General features: G+C 35.4%; 1 protein-coding gene across 5 annotated transcripts in view; it reads right to left on the reverse strand.

Annotated features, from left to right (window-relative positions):
• BZW2 (basic leucine zipper and W2 domains 2) overlaps positions 1 to 16,930 on the reverse strand; it is a 58,662-nt gene that overhangs the window by 17,435 nt on the left and 24,297 nt on the right. For all 5 annotated transcript variants that reach the window (XM_033863007.2, XM_019928171.3, XM_019928186.3 and 2 more), the window contains 4 exons: positions 13,762 to 13,938; positions 9,473 to 9,576; positions 6,186 to 6,251; positions 2,385 to 2,520 (listed from right to left, as the gene is read on the reverse strand). In XM_033863007.2, the coding sequence (XP_033718898.1) occupies positions 2,385 to 2,520; positions 6,186 to 6,251; positions 9,473 to 9,576; positions 13,762 to 13,938 (483 nt within the window). The remainder of the gene's footprint in view (positions 1 to 2,384; positions 2,521 to 6,185; positions 6,252 to 9,472; positions 9,577 to 13,761; positions 13,939 to 16,930) is intronic.

A 16,930-nucleotide genomic window follows, 5' to 3' on the forward strand; every position in this document is an offset into this window, starting at 1 on the left:
AGGGAAAAGAATCTGAAAAAGAATGTATGTGTGTGTGTTTGTGTGTGTGTGTGTGTGTAACTGAATCACTCTGCTATACATCTGAAACTAACACAACATTGTAAATCAACTATACTGCAAAAAAAAAAAAAAAAATTTAAAAAAAAGAAAGAAAGAAAAAAAGAAATGCCCTTGTATACAAATTTGGGTCTTGTCTTCCAGTTACTTGCTGGTAAACAAATTCAATTGAGATATATATATAAAATATAATTTATACAGACACCAACTTTACCCAATTCTTTTCTTTTGAATAGCAGAGAAACTAAGCCCCCCAAATTGTCTATGACAATAACACCTGTGATATGACCTGGAGAATTTTATGTTATCAACTTGTTGACCTGGATTTTTAACATTACCATTCGTTCCAAAAGTCAATATAAAACATAATATAAATTTATGTAATTAAATAAAAATAAAGATAACAGATCTTGTAATCCTCATTGCAAGTAAGAGAAATAAAGCATGCTTGAAACTAGGAGTCTAAAAACGAGGCTCAAACCTATCATTTTACATTAAAAGTGGCTCTTGGTGGAAGGACTGGAGAAATTTCTTTGTACTTGAGATTCTACTGAGTGGAGGGTCTCCCCATAGCCATTTGTTGGGTGGGAGGTTGGGGAAAAGGTATAATTTCATAATCCCTTCCTATTTGGGAAGCAGAAGCTTAATACTTTTGTTTCTAGAGATGCTGGAGCATAAAGAAAAACCATAATGACATAGGTACTACATAACTTCCATAACAAAGGTATTTTTCTTCTCCTTTCCTACCCCTCTAACATTTTACCATAAAAAATTTTAAACATAAGAAAAGTTGAACAATAAACACTCATTTACTCACCATCTAGATTCTATAACAGTTAATATTTTGCTGCATTTGCTTTATCAGGTCTGTCCATTTATCCTTCTAATAATTTATTTTTTAATACATTTCAAAAGAAATTGTATACATCACTTAGGTTTTTAATACAACCAGAAAGGCAATTATTTTCTGTTATAAACACTAGGAATAATCTGATGTAATTAATATTTACTGTTTACATTTTATCTTGTCTTCCTAGTATAAAATGTCTAGTACCATAAGTAAAACACGAAGGATCATGAATTCTCTTCAGGAGAATACTTTAAAGTGCTATAGTATTAACAATACATTAATAACAATTAGAGAGCCTGAAAACTATAGAGAATCTCTAAATAATATCATTTGACTCTTGGTTTACTATTCTTTTTTTTTTTTTCGGTACACGGGCCTCTCACTGTTGTAGCCTCTCTCGTTGCGGAGCACAGGCTCCGGACATGCAGGCTCAGCGGCCATGGCTCACGGGCCCAGCCGCTCTGCGGCATGTGGGATCTTCCCAGACCAGGGCACGAACCCGCGTTCCCTGCATCAGCAGGCGGACTCTCAACCACTGCGCCACCAAGGAAGCCCTAGTTTACTATTCTTTTCTCAGCTACAAGAAACTGTAACTCATTTCACTGCAGGTATTAATGAGGCTGGGACTTCACATTTATAGGAGAAAAACCAAGTTCTAAGAAGAAACAGATGTTTTCACAAAAGCTCTTTTATTTTTAAGAAAAAAAGAACTCTTTGTTTTGTGTTGCATTATAATTTGAATATCATTATCCTCCTGCAAGAAAAAAAGCCCACTTTTGTATTATTCTATAATCAAGTAATCATATGTATGCCCATCAAACTCTTAATGTCTTAAAATTAAAGCAAAACTCTGAGGCAGCCACCTGGACTTCTAAAACAGAATGAATATCTTAAAAATGTGATCTAAATGAACATAACATTTGAGCACAACATCTTGAGGGGAAACAGTTCAGAAGAATGGCCCCAACCAGGGAAATGAAAAACTGTTTAAGGGGGCATTTAGGAATGTGAAGGGCCATTTTTGGCTATTCTGCTAAATGCAGGTGGGTGTTTTAGGCTGGCATTCTGTGTCTGAGGGCAAAAAGGTTAAATGACTCACAAAGCACAAAAGAGTCCTGCACAATGAAGCAATGTCCCAACAAAGTATGCCAGTAAGCATCTATGTTGAGAGAAATGGTTTGGACCAGATCAATTTCAGCGTATTTGACCTAGGCATTGAGTCTTAAACCAAAAATTCCAGCTTATTATTATTCTTTATTTGTCTTTGTATAGGTGTGCATATTTTTTCTCCTAATTGCCTACAATAAACATGTACAATTCTCTTATTGTTTGAAGACACACACTCACACACACACAAGTCTCTTACATGGAGGATGGGTGGGAAGTAGAGAACACTAAGAAGAGGTACTGCTATTTTTCTATCTTTGGCTTTTCTTTTCTTTTCACATCTGACAGGTAAGAAAATGAGCATAAATACCTTCTTTGACTAAGCTGTCAGTGAAGAGACTGGTGAGGATGTTGGCAGGAAGGTTGCCATTGCCCAGCAGAATCCCAGACAGCATTGCCAACTTTGTCTGCTCTGCTTCAGAAAAGGCTTTAAGGAAGAGGAGAAGCTGTGGGTCAAACAAAAGAAACCATGTCTATAAAGTAAAGGACTGAGGTAGAAAAATAACACACAGTGTACGTCCATAGCTAGACGGCACACAACTGGTGGCTCTTACGCAGTACACTTCTTATTCATTGGAGACACACCCATATGTTCGATTATAAATTGGATGCTTTATCATAGTTCCTTTCTTCCAAGTTCACTTACAACAAAGCTATAGATAGCATTCAGGGGAAGGAAAACAGACATTTGGAGAACAATGTAAATGGGTCACATAAATAATTTACATTCGACTTTGTATATGACAAAGTGTAAGTATTACAAAGCGTTTTCTGAAATACACTATTGCCTTTCATATGTTTTTCACTTCTATGCATGGTCCCCCCTCCATCCTCATCCTACAATACATCTACCCATCTTCTTTGGGTTATAACAAAAAACAAACAAAAAAAAACAGGAGTCAATAAGCTTTGACATGTAGCATATACTTTTCTGAGCCCACAGCATAAAAAACTTTTTAAAAACAAGACTGCTGAGTGAAAAAAGGGTTTTCTAGGTTCTTGATGCCTCTTTTAAAATAATGAGATTCAACACAACATTGTAAATCTGCTATACTTCAATAAAAAATAAAGTTAAAATAAAAAAATAAAAACAATAAGATATATAAACAAACAAACAAACAAAAATGAAATTCAAACTAGGTATTTCCTAGATCATACAGTTTTACCACCAGCCCTGGTGATGAGGTAATGATGGATGTAAGATAAAGAAAAGTTCCTAGCAGAGTAAAGGCCTCTGTTGTGATTTTGCAGTGAGAGGATGACAGTGTTGTTTGGGTCCTTCTGGGTCACAATGCTGCCATCCTCTTATCCCAGCAGTAGGGAAAGTAACAAAGTAGCAACCCCAGAATGGTTGAAGGGAAGCCAAAGCAAAGGGGATTAGACCCCACTTGCCATTCTGAATTCTAAGAGTATCCAGGCTTATAGAATGCCCTCCTTCCTAACCCTCCTCCACTTAGTGCTTTGACTATATTATATTTATATTCCATGGTTATTTTCTCTGTTTCAACAGACCTTGGGCATGTTACTGAGATTCCCCAGGGCCCAGTATCACTATCGGGGCCCTGTTGACTTTTTCATTACTCTGTACCGACAAAAAATCACTGGCATCAATATAGGCTTATTAAATGTTTTAGGGCCAATGAAATTCCATTAGCTCTGTGCAGTGGGTAGGACTATATTAATTTACCATTCCCAACAGTTAAAGGATTATTACCTTACAGAGAGGTTATGTGACTCCAAATATTTATATGATGAGTAAGTGGCAGAACTGGAACCAACCAGTCCATTTCACTCCCAATTTATGCCTATTAAAATCTCAATGATTTAAAAAGAAGTCACTTTCTAAGTTCACAAGAAAAGAGGGAGTGAGGGAAGGAGGTATCAATGGTTAAAGCTCCAGCGAGTCCCAGGAATGGGGTAAAAAAAACCAACAAAACTGTAGATACTTTATATCAATCTGGCTTCTTTCTCTTATTATCAAAATAAGTAAGACTGAAGTAAATAATGAAAAATAGCCCCCAAGATTAAAATATTAACACTACTTGTTTAAGCACGTTAATATACTCACATGCATCAAAAAACCCCTCAATTATAGCAAGATGGTGCAAAAATTATATCTTTTCTTAAAATTAATATCCACATTGCTCAATTATACTAGTCAGCATTAAAATCAGATACTACATGTATTGCAGCAGAATTTTCTTTAAAAATTGGATACACTGGGCTTTCCTGGTGGCGCAGTGGTTGAGAGTCCGCCTGCCGATGCAGGGGACGTGGGTTCGTGCCCTGGTCCGGGAAGATCCCACATGCCGCCGAGTGGCTGGGCCCGTGAGCCATGGCCCCTGAGCCTGCACGTCCGGAGCCTGTGCTCCGCAATGGAAGAGGCCACAACAGTGAGACGCCCGCGTACCGCAAAAAAAAAAAAAAAAAAAAAAAAAAAAAGGATACACTGTGAAAAATAAATAATTCTTGAGAGCATGTTCATCAAATGAATCAAACAGAAAGTTTTCAAGGTTCAAATGAACTAAAAGAAAAACATGAGTGATATTATTAGGCAAAATGATAAGATGTTTATTTGAATGCTTTAACATCATTTTTTTGTCATATCTATCCCTCTATTTTAATGATGCACTTGTTATTTTCTAAACATCTATCAATATAATGGACCACTTTTATCCATTTAAATGTTTTTTCATGTTAAAAAAAGTAATACCTGCTAGTAGAACAAATCTAACAACACAGAATAATATAAAAATGTGAGTAATCTCCTCTTTAATCCTATTTCCTTAGAATTAACATTATTAACAGTCTGACGTGTTCTTTCAGATTTCTAAATGCAATTATATATGTCTACATTTTATAAATAACTAGATGCATATACACATGCTTCTACTGAATTATGCACTGATAATAGCTCAAACTTGTTAAGTGAAGCAGACAGTCTTCTGAACACTTCATGTGTATTAATAATTACAAAAGTCTTGATCCTCGCTTTAAGACAAAGAAATCTGAGGCACAAAGAACTTAAGTGACCTGCCTAAGGTTAAACTTCTACCAAATGGTTGCTTTTTCACTCAACAATTCATCATAGACATTTTCTATTATCAATTCACGTGGTTGTGCCTCATTCTTTAAATGACTGCATATTATTCCACTGTATTGAGAGACCATAATTTAATAACCCATCTCCCACCATGAACATTTGGGTTACATCTCAATACTGTGATGAACATCTTTATACATATAGTTGTATGTATCCATGCTGAAGGATTCTTTTAAGTGTGAAAGTTGAGTCATGGAGAATGTAAATTTAAAACAATGATTTTACTGTTTAGATGTTCTTCATTATACATGGAACCACTTTGAACAAAGGAAAAAGAGTAGGTAAGCAGCAAAGTAGATGTTGCAAAGTAACAAAGTAAGTAACAAAGTAGATGATTTCTTTATTCTCTTGGTTTATAATTTAGGCATATACCTAAAATCAGAGTAACAAGTTAATGTAGTGACTGCTATATATAAATACAGAGGAGCTACAAATTAGAAGGAGGAACATGCTGCAGTTTCTGAAAAGAGGGCTTCTTTAATAAGGTGCTATTGTTTATTTGGCTACTTATTAGAGGCCAATTACTGTATTAAGTACCTTACAGCTCATCTCATTTATTAGTACAACAACCATAAAGTATGTACTTTTATTGCGGCTATTTATAGATGAGAAAAACCACTGAGATTTACACCCAGACACTATTTCCAAAGATGTGCTTCTATCCCCTTTGCTAAACTGTATCTTCTAAAATTAAGGAATTTTACTGAGTATTAGCTGCTGTGCTATGCTCTTTCACAAGCTTTAACTAATTACATATTCTGTAAAGTTATTCCTTTGAACAAAGCATGCTGGCTTACATTAAACATGAAGGAAAAATTCTAGGCTAATCATGTTTTCTTTCTACAGCTATTAGCTAATGATCTGTCATACTCATTCCTTCATTCAACAAACATTTATTAAAAACTTAAGAGGTCCATGGTACTTCTGGACCATCACTATAAAAGCAAAATTTTTGTCCCTCTTCATTTCATCATTTTAGCAAACAGAGCATTACAGTTGAATTTTTACCTTTTTCATTTCATCCTCAAATGCCTTTTCCAAATACTTATATCTCCTGATGAGTTTATTGAAGACCTAAACATAAAAGAGAACCAGTCAATATTACGTGAACAATTTTAAAAGGCAATAGAAGGAGGTGTAGAAACTCACCCTAACTACAAGGGTCTACACTAATAAAAAGGTGTAGTTAAACATTCTCAGACTGTGGTATGAGAACTATCAGCATTTCAAGGAGTTATTATGACCTGAGGGAAAAAGAGGATCAAAATGCACATGTAGAATAAAATAAATTCATTTGAGAATGTAACAGGTGAGAACCAAAAATAACTTTGATGAAAATGAAATGAATATAATTTTAAAACTATGTGATGTAGAGATTGAAAATAACTGAAACTAAGGGGATCATAGATAGAATCACTTACACGCTGGATATGATGAAGAGGAGATCAGAGTTCAGGAGAGATTATACTCCAGGTGAACACAAACATGATTTCAGCTGATGCGCAATAAAGATTACTGGCCTCCACAATCTAGTTAGAATTCTCAAGCAGGGTTTGCAACTGTGTCAGTGGAATTCTGGACTGTTTTTAAGAGGAATGATGTTTGTTCTGGATTGAGTTCGTGTTCCTCCTAAATTCATATGTTGAAGTCCTACCCTCAATGTGACCATTTGGAGGTAGGGACTTCGGGACAGGGTTAAGTGAGGTCATAAGGGTGGGGCCCTAGTCTGACAGGACTGATGGTCTTCTAAGAGCCAGGAAAGGAAACCTCACAAGGAACCAAATCCATTGGCACCTTGATCTTGGACTTCCCAGCCTCCCAAACTGCAAGAAATAATATTCTCTTGTTTAAGCCACCCAGTCTGTGGTATTTTGTTACGGCAGCCCGAACAGACTAATACAATGTTCTTATTTAAATGGAGATTTTATAAATATTATTTTAATAAGTGTCAAAATGATTTCTGAATACAATTCTTTTCTCTTATACCCATGTGATATACTCTCATCTAAAACTCTGTGTTTCTTCCTTAATGTGATCAAGATGGAGTTCAAGAGTAAAAATTATAGTGTTGCCCTTTATGAGGAAAGAAAAGTGAGCCAGGAGGGAATTGATAATGCAATAAGGAAAAAAATAAATAAACTATACTGAAGTCCCACAAATTTGATTTCCAACTTACACCAGCACTCACATATTTCTTAGTGTGATTATCATCAGGAAAAAGAATTCTCCTTATCCAAGAATGATTATCCAAATCCCCACAGGTAAATGTTTACATATGAAAGCAAAAGTCATTATACTACCAAAGTACTCTTCAATGAACTAATTAACATTTAACTTCCACTCAAATACCTTTATATTATACAATTAACTTCCACTCAATATACAATTAACTTCTTATTATTAACTTATACAATTAACTTCCACTCAAATACCTTTCTCAGTTTAATCTCTCTCCCTGACTACCCCATTGACCTCTGTCAGTCTATCAGTATATAATAATGTTTAATAAACTTAGAAACAATAATGTATCAAAAGTTCTTTCAAATATACATATTCCATATGAAAAAATAAATCATAAGTAAAAGAAACTATCCTATTTAGAAATAATGATGAGGTTAAGTCTATATAGATCTTTTCAATTTTATGAGAATAGTAGAGTACTGATTTTTCTTCCAGGCCTTCTTATCTTTCTTTCCCAGTGGGACTCAAACAGCAAATAATACACCTTGTACTTGCATTAATTTAATCCTAACAAAAATCCTCTGAGGAAGGTAAGGCAGGCGTTAACATCATTGACAGACCTGGAAACTGCTACTAAGTATCAGAGCAGGAACAGAACTCAGAAATTCTGATCCTCAGTGAACTGTACTTATCTAATATATCATAAGGCGAGAGAGAATTTTAAACGAACAGCTTTTGAATTGAGAACATCTGCTTCAGTATCCACCTGGCCCAAGGTGTTTGTGGCCATTGACATAAGACAGTAGAAGCACAGATTTAGAGAGGACAGGTTAGAACATCATCCACTGAACCCACGTGCTTAAGCTTTTGGTCCATTTTTAAAGATTTCCTTGGTTTTTATCTATTACACATTTCTTAAATATAAAAAAAGGGGAATAAATATCTATGCTAAAATAGCATGTGATTAAAATAATGATTTTTGAAGTTTAAATTCTTAATGGCCACATATCCCAAATTACTCAGCTTAGCATGCCTTACACATTTTAATAAACAAAGTAAAGACAGTTTCTAGCATCTGAAATCACGTAGGTGCCAGGGATTCCTATGGCCTTTTTCATATACATATATATATATATATATATATATAATGAAATGTGTAAAACAAGAAGACTTGTTGACCTGGGACTTGCCTTCATGGTTTAGATGGGAATAAAAACTGACTTTTAAGAAGAGTCAGTGAAAGAATCAGAATAGGAACACACCAACCCTAAGCTGGCTGGTCACAATGCACATATGTTCAGCTTTAGAAGGTAATGTCTACAAGGTTGTCCCATTTTACACTACCACCGCTTCCTGATCTTCACCAGGGCCTAAATACTTCTTAATTTTCACAATCTAATGAATGCAAAAGGGTATCTCGATATTAATTGAAATTTTCTCAATGAGTTTGAACTCATTTCCTTTGTTTTTTGGAGGAATTGTGTTTCCTCTTTTCTGAAATGCCTGTAAGTCTTTTCCTAATAGGTTGCTTGTCCTTGTCTTATTGACTTACAGTTCTTTATCTAATCTGGATATGAATCCGTTATCGGTTTTATGTATTACAAGTTTCTTCCTGCCTCTTTCTTTTAAACAGCTACCTGAGAGTCTGTTAATATGAATTACTAAACTCTATGGATTGACTTATATATTGTTTTCATCCTTTGATGTTATTACAAGCAACACTATAATAACTGTCGCTGTTTGCGTCACTTTACACATGCCACTGTCTGCAGGATGAAGTCCTCGAAGTAGAATTGCTGAGTCAAAGGGAATGTGTAGTTTTAGTTTTGAAAGATAGTGCTAAACTGCTCTCCCTAAAGCTTGGACCAATATATACTCCACCAGAAACTGTGATTCCCCATATCTCTTATAGGTGAAAGGTAAAGAAACTCTACTTTGGTGAAGCTTTAGTGTCCGTTATTACGAATGCAATTCAGTATCTCTTCCTATGCTTAAGACCTATCTAATATCCCTATTTAAAAAGTGGCCTGTAGAATTTCTGAACCTAATGTTTTCCTAAATCCTGTTCAAATGTTTCCCTTCCAGTACAACAATCTCTCAGTGACAGGCTCTACCTGAGCATAGTTTCGGATGGTTTCGTGATCTTCATTTGCTGAAAACACACAGTGGTTGGTCATCTTGGTCTTGTCACCATCATCTATGCGTGTTCCTCCAGGGGCTAAAAAGGGAAAGGTAATGACCATTAGGATGATGCTGAAATCAGAAGAGCATTTGCAGAAGAGATCAATTCCTGCACATCAAGGAAAACAATAAAGGTTGACGTCACATAAAGTTTCATAGAATGATGTGCATGTGTAGACACACACAGTTTTTAGATTATCATCTTAATAAAATTTTGTACAGGTGGTTGTATTTATTACAAAGGGCTAATTAAACCTTGTGCATAAATTAGTTGCATGAAAATAGACTCGTGAAGGAGGTGACTTTTCTAAAAACTAATTTACTTATAAAAGATGCATACATGTTATGATTAGTTTACATTTCTAACATAATGCAAAGTGATTGTTCGATTTTCTATTCCTACCATAGTGTATGATGAAATTGTTGTTCTATATACTTGCCTTCACTAGATCCTACCACTACAAGTCTGGTTCTTTCCAAAGTATATCTTTAACCGTGGCAGCTAAACAATAACATTTGTTCAGTGAATTTAACTTGATTATTCTCAGTGCAGTTACTGATGTTTTCCCACATTGGGACATGATTCACTTTTCAGGCTTGATAATATTTTGCTGGACTCCAGTTCACCAATACTGGAACTGCCCAGACCTGGCTTTTACAAATCTTGCTGGTTTCTACTTCAGTAGGCATTAAAAATGTTCCCTCCTCCACCAACTCAGTTATTCACACAGGGTTGAACAGTATACACTCTGACCCCTTGTCATTTGTATTTGATCACGCAGCAGTTGCATTGGCTAGGAAAGAGTGTATTTTATCCTCTCTAATCTTTCTTCCCCATGGCCTATACAGTAATCATGGAATAAATGGATAGACCAAAAGAATGCCTTTTTTCCGTTACTCAACTTTCCTCATTCAAAGGCTCCTCCTGTAAGTTTCAATGGTGGTCATTACAAACATTGGCTGATTAGAAGACCAGAGTCAGAACACTAGGTATTTTTGTTTTCTGATTCTACTTTATCAGAATAAGGGTAGAAATTTGAGCAAGCCAAGTTAGAGTAATAATTATTATATACTCAACAAGTATTTGCAGAGTATACACTTGTATAGGCCACTCTATTTATTTTAGTGTTTTGATTTGAGTCATATTTCAGATCTTTGGATGAAATGAGCTACACATAATCAACTTTTTTACAGGCTCCGGCATACAGTTTTATAAGTAAATTAGTTTTTAGAAAAGTCTGCTCCTTCAGGAGTCTATTCTCATGCAATTAATTTATGCACAAGACTTAATTAGCTCTTTGTAATGAATACAACCACCTGGAACAAAATTTTATTAAGATGATAATCTTGTAAAAACCCTGGGCTAATGATACCTATCTGATAGAAGTTACATAACTGAAAAGTCTGATTTTGAAACTATAGTCTTTTCTTTTAAGAGGTAAGATTTAAAAATTGCAATCCCTTACAAAAGAAAATATTTGTTACACATTGATAATATTGCTACACCTCACATTTAAAATTTTGTTCCCTGATATCAGGACGAAGTATGAATTGCCATTTCTAAAAATTTTGGTGATCCTGCTGTTTTTCTCAAACTAGGAGTAAAAGAATTTCTTTTTTTTAAATAAATTTATTTATTTTATTTATTTATTTTTGGCTGTGTTGGGTGTTCGTTGCAGTGCGCGGGCTTTCTCTAGTTGCGGAGAGTGGGGGCTACTCTTCATTGCAGTACGCGGGCTTCTCATTGCAGTGGCTTCTCTCGTGTGGAGCACGGGCTGTAGGCTTCCGTAGTTGCGGCACATGGGCTCAGTAGCTGTGGCTCACGGGATCTAGAGCACAGGCTCAGTAGTTGTGGCGCACGGGCTTAGTTGCTCCGTGGCATGTGGCATCTTCCCAGACCAGGGCTCGAACCCGTGTCCCCTGCATTGGCAGGCAGATTCACAACCACTGTGCCACCAGGGAAGCCCCGAGAAAAGTAAAGTATTTCTTGTATCTACTCTTCAAAGGGTACGACTGAAAAACAAAGGTAACTGTTGTCTCAAGAATAACAGGGGAAGGTAAATATTTTTGTGGGTGTGAAGAAAATTCTTACATACTCCATTTGTAAACAAAATGTTTATATAAAAAGAATGCACCTGGCTGACTTTATTCATTATATCATAGGTCTGGCCTCAGTAGACATCTGGGGTTGTACTGTCTGTGCTCATAAGTTGTACCAAACATTTGCCCTCCCCTCTTTTGGATGGATAGGTGTGGTGTGAAGGAGTGAAATCTAGGCTGCAGATATAAATTTCTTGATCATCATTATGGAGATGGTAAATGAAGTCTTGAGATAATCAATGCAAAGCATATAATTTTAAACATATGTAAGGGGACAAGTATGGAAACCTAGGAGTCATGTGAGAAGTGGCAACTAGAGAGGTAGGAGGGAGTCTAAATGGTCCCACGTAAGGCAAGAAAGGAAAGCATTTCACGAATGATGAAAGGGTCAACAGTGCTGCCAGGAAGGCACTAAGAACTGAAAAGCGTGCGTTGAATTGAATGGTGAAGTCATGTGTGACTTTGGCAAGAACCAAAACCGACCGAAGACTATTCTTGCATACAATTTACCAGTGCATCGATAAAAGTATACCATAACTAAGGAAATTGAAAAAGCCAATAATCACATCAGGAAAGGTTCAACTTCACTATTAATTATGGTTTTCATTCTTTTTAGAATCATCTAAGGTAACATAACACTCATGGGCATGAAAGGCAACAACATACTGCAGAGTAAATATAAAACAGCATGTAGAGTATCACATTTGTATAATATCATCCCATTCTCAAAAGTTTATGTATTTTGGTAAAGAGATTTCTAGGAAAGAATTAACCAAAATATTAACAATAGCTATCTCTGTGTATTGGGATTTGAGCACACGATAAAGAGCTTTTTATACGTGGACTTGAATTATCTACAGGGATAAACTGAGACTTTCATAAATGATAACAACAAAATAAACTTGGTACGTAGTGAAAACCAGCAGTTCAGATCAAAAGGGGGCCTGAAAGTAAACGGGACCATGTACCAGCACAGATAGATCTAAGAGCTCAGAGGGAAGAATTAAAGGGTAGCTCTACCTAAAAATGTATGTATACACCCTGGCTTAAAGTAGATTGGCTTAAGCAGCATTTCTCAATGAAAGGCACTCACAGCACACTGGGCAGGGCAATTTTTCATTGTACTGAATGTTCCTTGCATAGCAAAGTAGGTGGCATACCTGGCCTCCACTCCCAAGTCTTTGTAGCAACCAAAACACTTCCACACATTTGCGAAGGTCCCCTAGGCAGCTGAAAGTCACTGGCCTGGGGATCTGACAATTTCCAGTGATTTATGGTTACCATAGGAACTAATTATGAAAACCAAGTTCTAAGAATAACTATGAAAGGAAAAATGGGTGGTTGTGATACCTAATAAACATTTAGAACAATATACCATACCACTTAAATAGTATTCTGAAGCCTTTTCCCCTGATGTCCCTGCTCTATAAGACATAGTTTTTATTTTGCTTTTTATCTATCTTTAACAACTTCCAAACTTCTATCTTTAATCCTTTTACCTATACACTCACAATTACAAGGATTTTTTAAAAACTAGATTTAAACTATATTTCGTAGACGGCTTTCTATGGATAAAATGAATTTTAATGAGAATTAAATTTAATGCGAATTCTTTTTAAATTTGTTGACACAGTTAAATCTCACTGCTCACTATACCAAAAAAAAAAAAAAGAAAGAAAGAAAGAAAAAGAAAAAAAGGGTGGGACTCAAAAGAAATGTGCTATGGCAATTGGGATTTAATGATATATACTGGAAGGATCTAGATGACAAACATAAAGTTATACTCTACTGTAGAAATTACTCCTCCTAAGTCCACTTCAGAAACATTCAAATATTAGGGACACATGGAAAAATTGGCTTTTATCTAAAGTCAAGGGGCCAATCATGTTGTGTGTCAACAAAAATCCTCAATGCTATGCCTCTCTTAACTAACAATCATTTCATAGCCACATTAATACCATTCTAAATCGTAATCTAGGTAAAAGTTGTAGAGACTCCCATTTACATTTTTTTACCAACTATCATAAATGTAAGCTTATAAAGATTCTATCTCATAAGAAAATCTTTCAGTAGAATTCAAAGTACATAATATTACAAGAAGGTGCTCTAATGTATGGTTTACCGAGCATACTGCCAGCCACCAGGATATCGAAGAGTGTGTCTGCATAGCGACGATAATCTAATCTTGAGCCTGTAGAGTCCAGAAACTTGGCTACAGCTTCAAGGTCATCACCAGCTTCATTAAGTCCCTGGATGAGTGTATCCCTGAAGACTGTGGGTTCGAATTTCTCTTTTTCATCTAAAATAAATACAGAATACAATTATCCTTTTACTTACACAACATATTCCCAAATGCAACCATACATTTCCTTTGTTCACTGGTTTTTATTTGATAGTATGATTATTTAAAAGTTGAAGGATGATTAAGTTTTTCTACTAGTTTTTCATGTTAAAGCCCTTGTTTAAATATTTATTCAAGCAATTTATTTCTGTTGAAAGGGGGCACACTCTATCTAATACATTAAAAAATTGATGATTGATCATTTGTGTCACTCATAGGATAGGCCAATGTAAACTACTAACCCTATCTATCTGATAAACAATAAAGTATAACAACCAAAACTTAAAATTTTGTTCCACTTAAGACAGAAAAAGAAAATGATGCAGGGAGAATCACTTAAGAATAAGGGAGAATATATAAACAAACAAAATAAAGATTGGGAGGAACAAAATCAAGAGGGGTTATCTCTTTTTAAATTTTTTTAATCGAGATATAATTGACATATGATATTATATTAGTTGCAAGAATACAATATGATTTGATATTTGTATATATTGCAAAATGATCACCATAATAAGTCTAGCTAATATTCATTACCCTACATAGTCACACATTTTTGTCTTGTAATGAGAAATTTTAAGATCTTTCTTAGCAACTTTCAAGTATGCAATACAGTATTTTTTTTAACTTTTAATTTTATATTGGAGTATAGCCTATGAACAATGTTGTGATAGTTTTAGAGGCACAGCAAAGTGACTCAGCCATACATACACATGTATCCATTCTCCCCCAAACTCCCCTCCCATCTAGGCTGCCACATAACATTGAGCAGAGTTCCCTGTGCTATCCAGTAGGTCCTCGTTGGTTATCCATTTTAAATATAGCGGTGTGTGCATGTCAATGCCAAACTCCCAAACTATCCCCTCCCTCCACCTTCCCCCCTCATAACCATAAGTTTGTTCTCTAAGTCTGTGAGTCTGTTTTGTGCAATACAGTATTATTAACAAGTTATTATGCTGTACATCACATCCTCATTACTTATTCTACGATTGGAAGTTTGTACATTTTGACCACTACCTTCACCCACTGCCCCCTCCCCACCATGTCCCCACCAGTGCGCCTCTGGCACCCATCAATCTGTTATCCATGAGCTGTTTTTTTGTTGTTGTTTGTTTGTTTTTGTTTTAAAGATTCCACACGTAAGTGAGATGATACAGAATTCGCCTTTCTTATTTCACTTAACATAATGCCCTCCAGATCCATCCACGTAGTCACAAATGACAGGATTTCCTTCTTTTTATGGCTGAGTAATGGACAGGTTGTTTCCATATCTTGGCTTATTATAAATAATGCTGCAGTGAACATTGGGGTGCATGTATCTTTTTGAGTTGGTGTTTTCATTTTCTTCCAATAAATACCCAGAAGTGGAGTTGCTGAATCATGTGTAATTCTATTTTTAATTTTTTAAGGAACCTACATACTGTTTTCTATAGTGGCTGCACCAATTTACATTCCCACCAATACTGTTCAAGGGTTCTCCTTTTTACACATCATCACCAAATACTTGTTATTTCCTGGAGGAATCTTTTTCTTAACAAGATAAATTATTCCAGCATACTTAAATATTTAAAAACTATCGTGAGCTATACGTTTGGATATCCAGCTTCAGAGCAGATGTTCTCAACCTTCTTGTTTTCATGACCCCTTGACACCCTTCAGAAGTATTAAAGATTCCAAAGAGTTCTTGTTTATGGAGGTTACATCTATGGATACTTACTTTACAGAAATTAAAGCATAAAATTATTTATTACATGAAAAATTTTAGTGAGAAGAGAGGCACTGTTTTACACTTTTGCAAATCTCTTTAATGTCTGGCTTAATGGCAGACAGATTTCCAAACATGCTGCATGCAATCTGTTGCAATATCACACAACCTGTAGCCACCCACTGTAAACTCATGAGAGAATGTGTGAAAGGGGCAAATGATATCTCGGTATTTAATTCGAAAACAGTTTTGACTTTGTAGACACCCTGAAGTATTTCAGAGGATTTAGAGGTACAGATATTATGTAAGTTCCTCTCCTCAGCAGACTCTAGAGAGACGTTTTGTGGAAGGTCAGTTTGGAGCAAAATCTTGAACAAAATAAAGATCATATGCTGTTGAAAAAATGTGAAGCTAGCAAACTAGAGGTCAGAAGAGGTGTTAAAAAAAAAAAAAGGCTAGGTTAAAGGCAAAGTACGTAGGATTCAGTTCAAAGGATTTCACCTTTTTCCCCCCCTTACGCAGAGTCTGCATATGGGGAGAGAGGGACAAAAGATGAACCCAGAAGTTAAAAAAAGAAAAAAAATTCTATCATATGTGTCTTTAGAGATAAGTAGATATTGCAACTGTAAAAAAAAAAAAAAAAGAAGAAGGAGGAGGAGAAGAAAAGAATGCTATAGAAAAAGAAACATTTCATGAATTAAAAGAAAAAGTTCCTAGAAATGAAAAATATGACAGAAAAACATACGAACAACTGAAGAGTTAAAAGAGAAAGCTGAAAAAAAAAAAAAAAAAAGAGAAAGCTGAGAATATCTCTTAGAAACTGGGAAAAAAGTCAGACACCTACAAAATAGGAGCAGAAGGGTAAGAAAAAGAGCCGACCCGTCAAATGTCCAAATAATAAGTGAATAAAAATATATTTTTTTAAAAAAGGAAAGGAAAGGATTTAAAAATTTCAAGAAAGTTTTACAGTATTGAAGGACATGAGTTTCCCAATAAAGGACTGTCTAGGGACCCAGCACAAGGACTGAAAGTGGATCCACAAGGTGCATTCATTACTGCGAAACTTCAGAACACTGGGAATAAAGCAACTCTCTGAAGTTTCAGGTGCGAAAAACCAAATCACATATAAAGTATCAGGAAACAGAATGACTTTGAATTACGCAACAGAAATACCAGAAACCTGAAGATATTCCTTCAAAATTATGAGGAAAAACAATTTCCAAACTAGAATTCCAGTGTTCGGTC

This window comes from Tursiops truncatus, chromosome 9 (assembly GCF_011762595.2).
Source record: "Tursiops truncatus isolate mTurTru1 chromosome 9, mTurTru1.mat.Y, whole genome shotgun sequence".
In the NCBI taxonomy this organism is placed as follows: Eukaryota; Metazoa; Chordata; class Mammalia; order Artiodactyla; family Delphinidae; genus Tursiops; species Tursiops truncatus.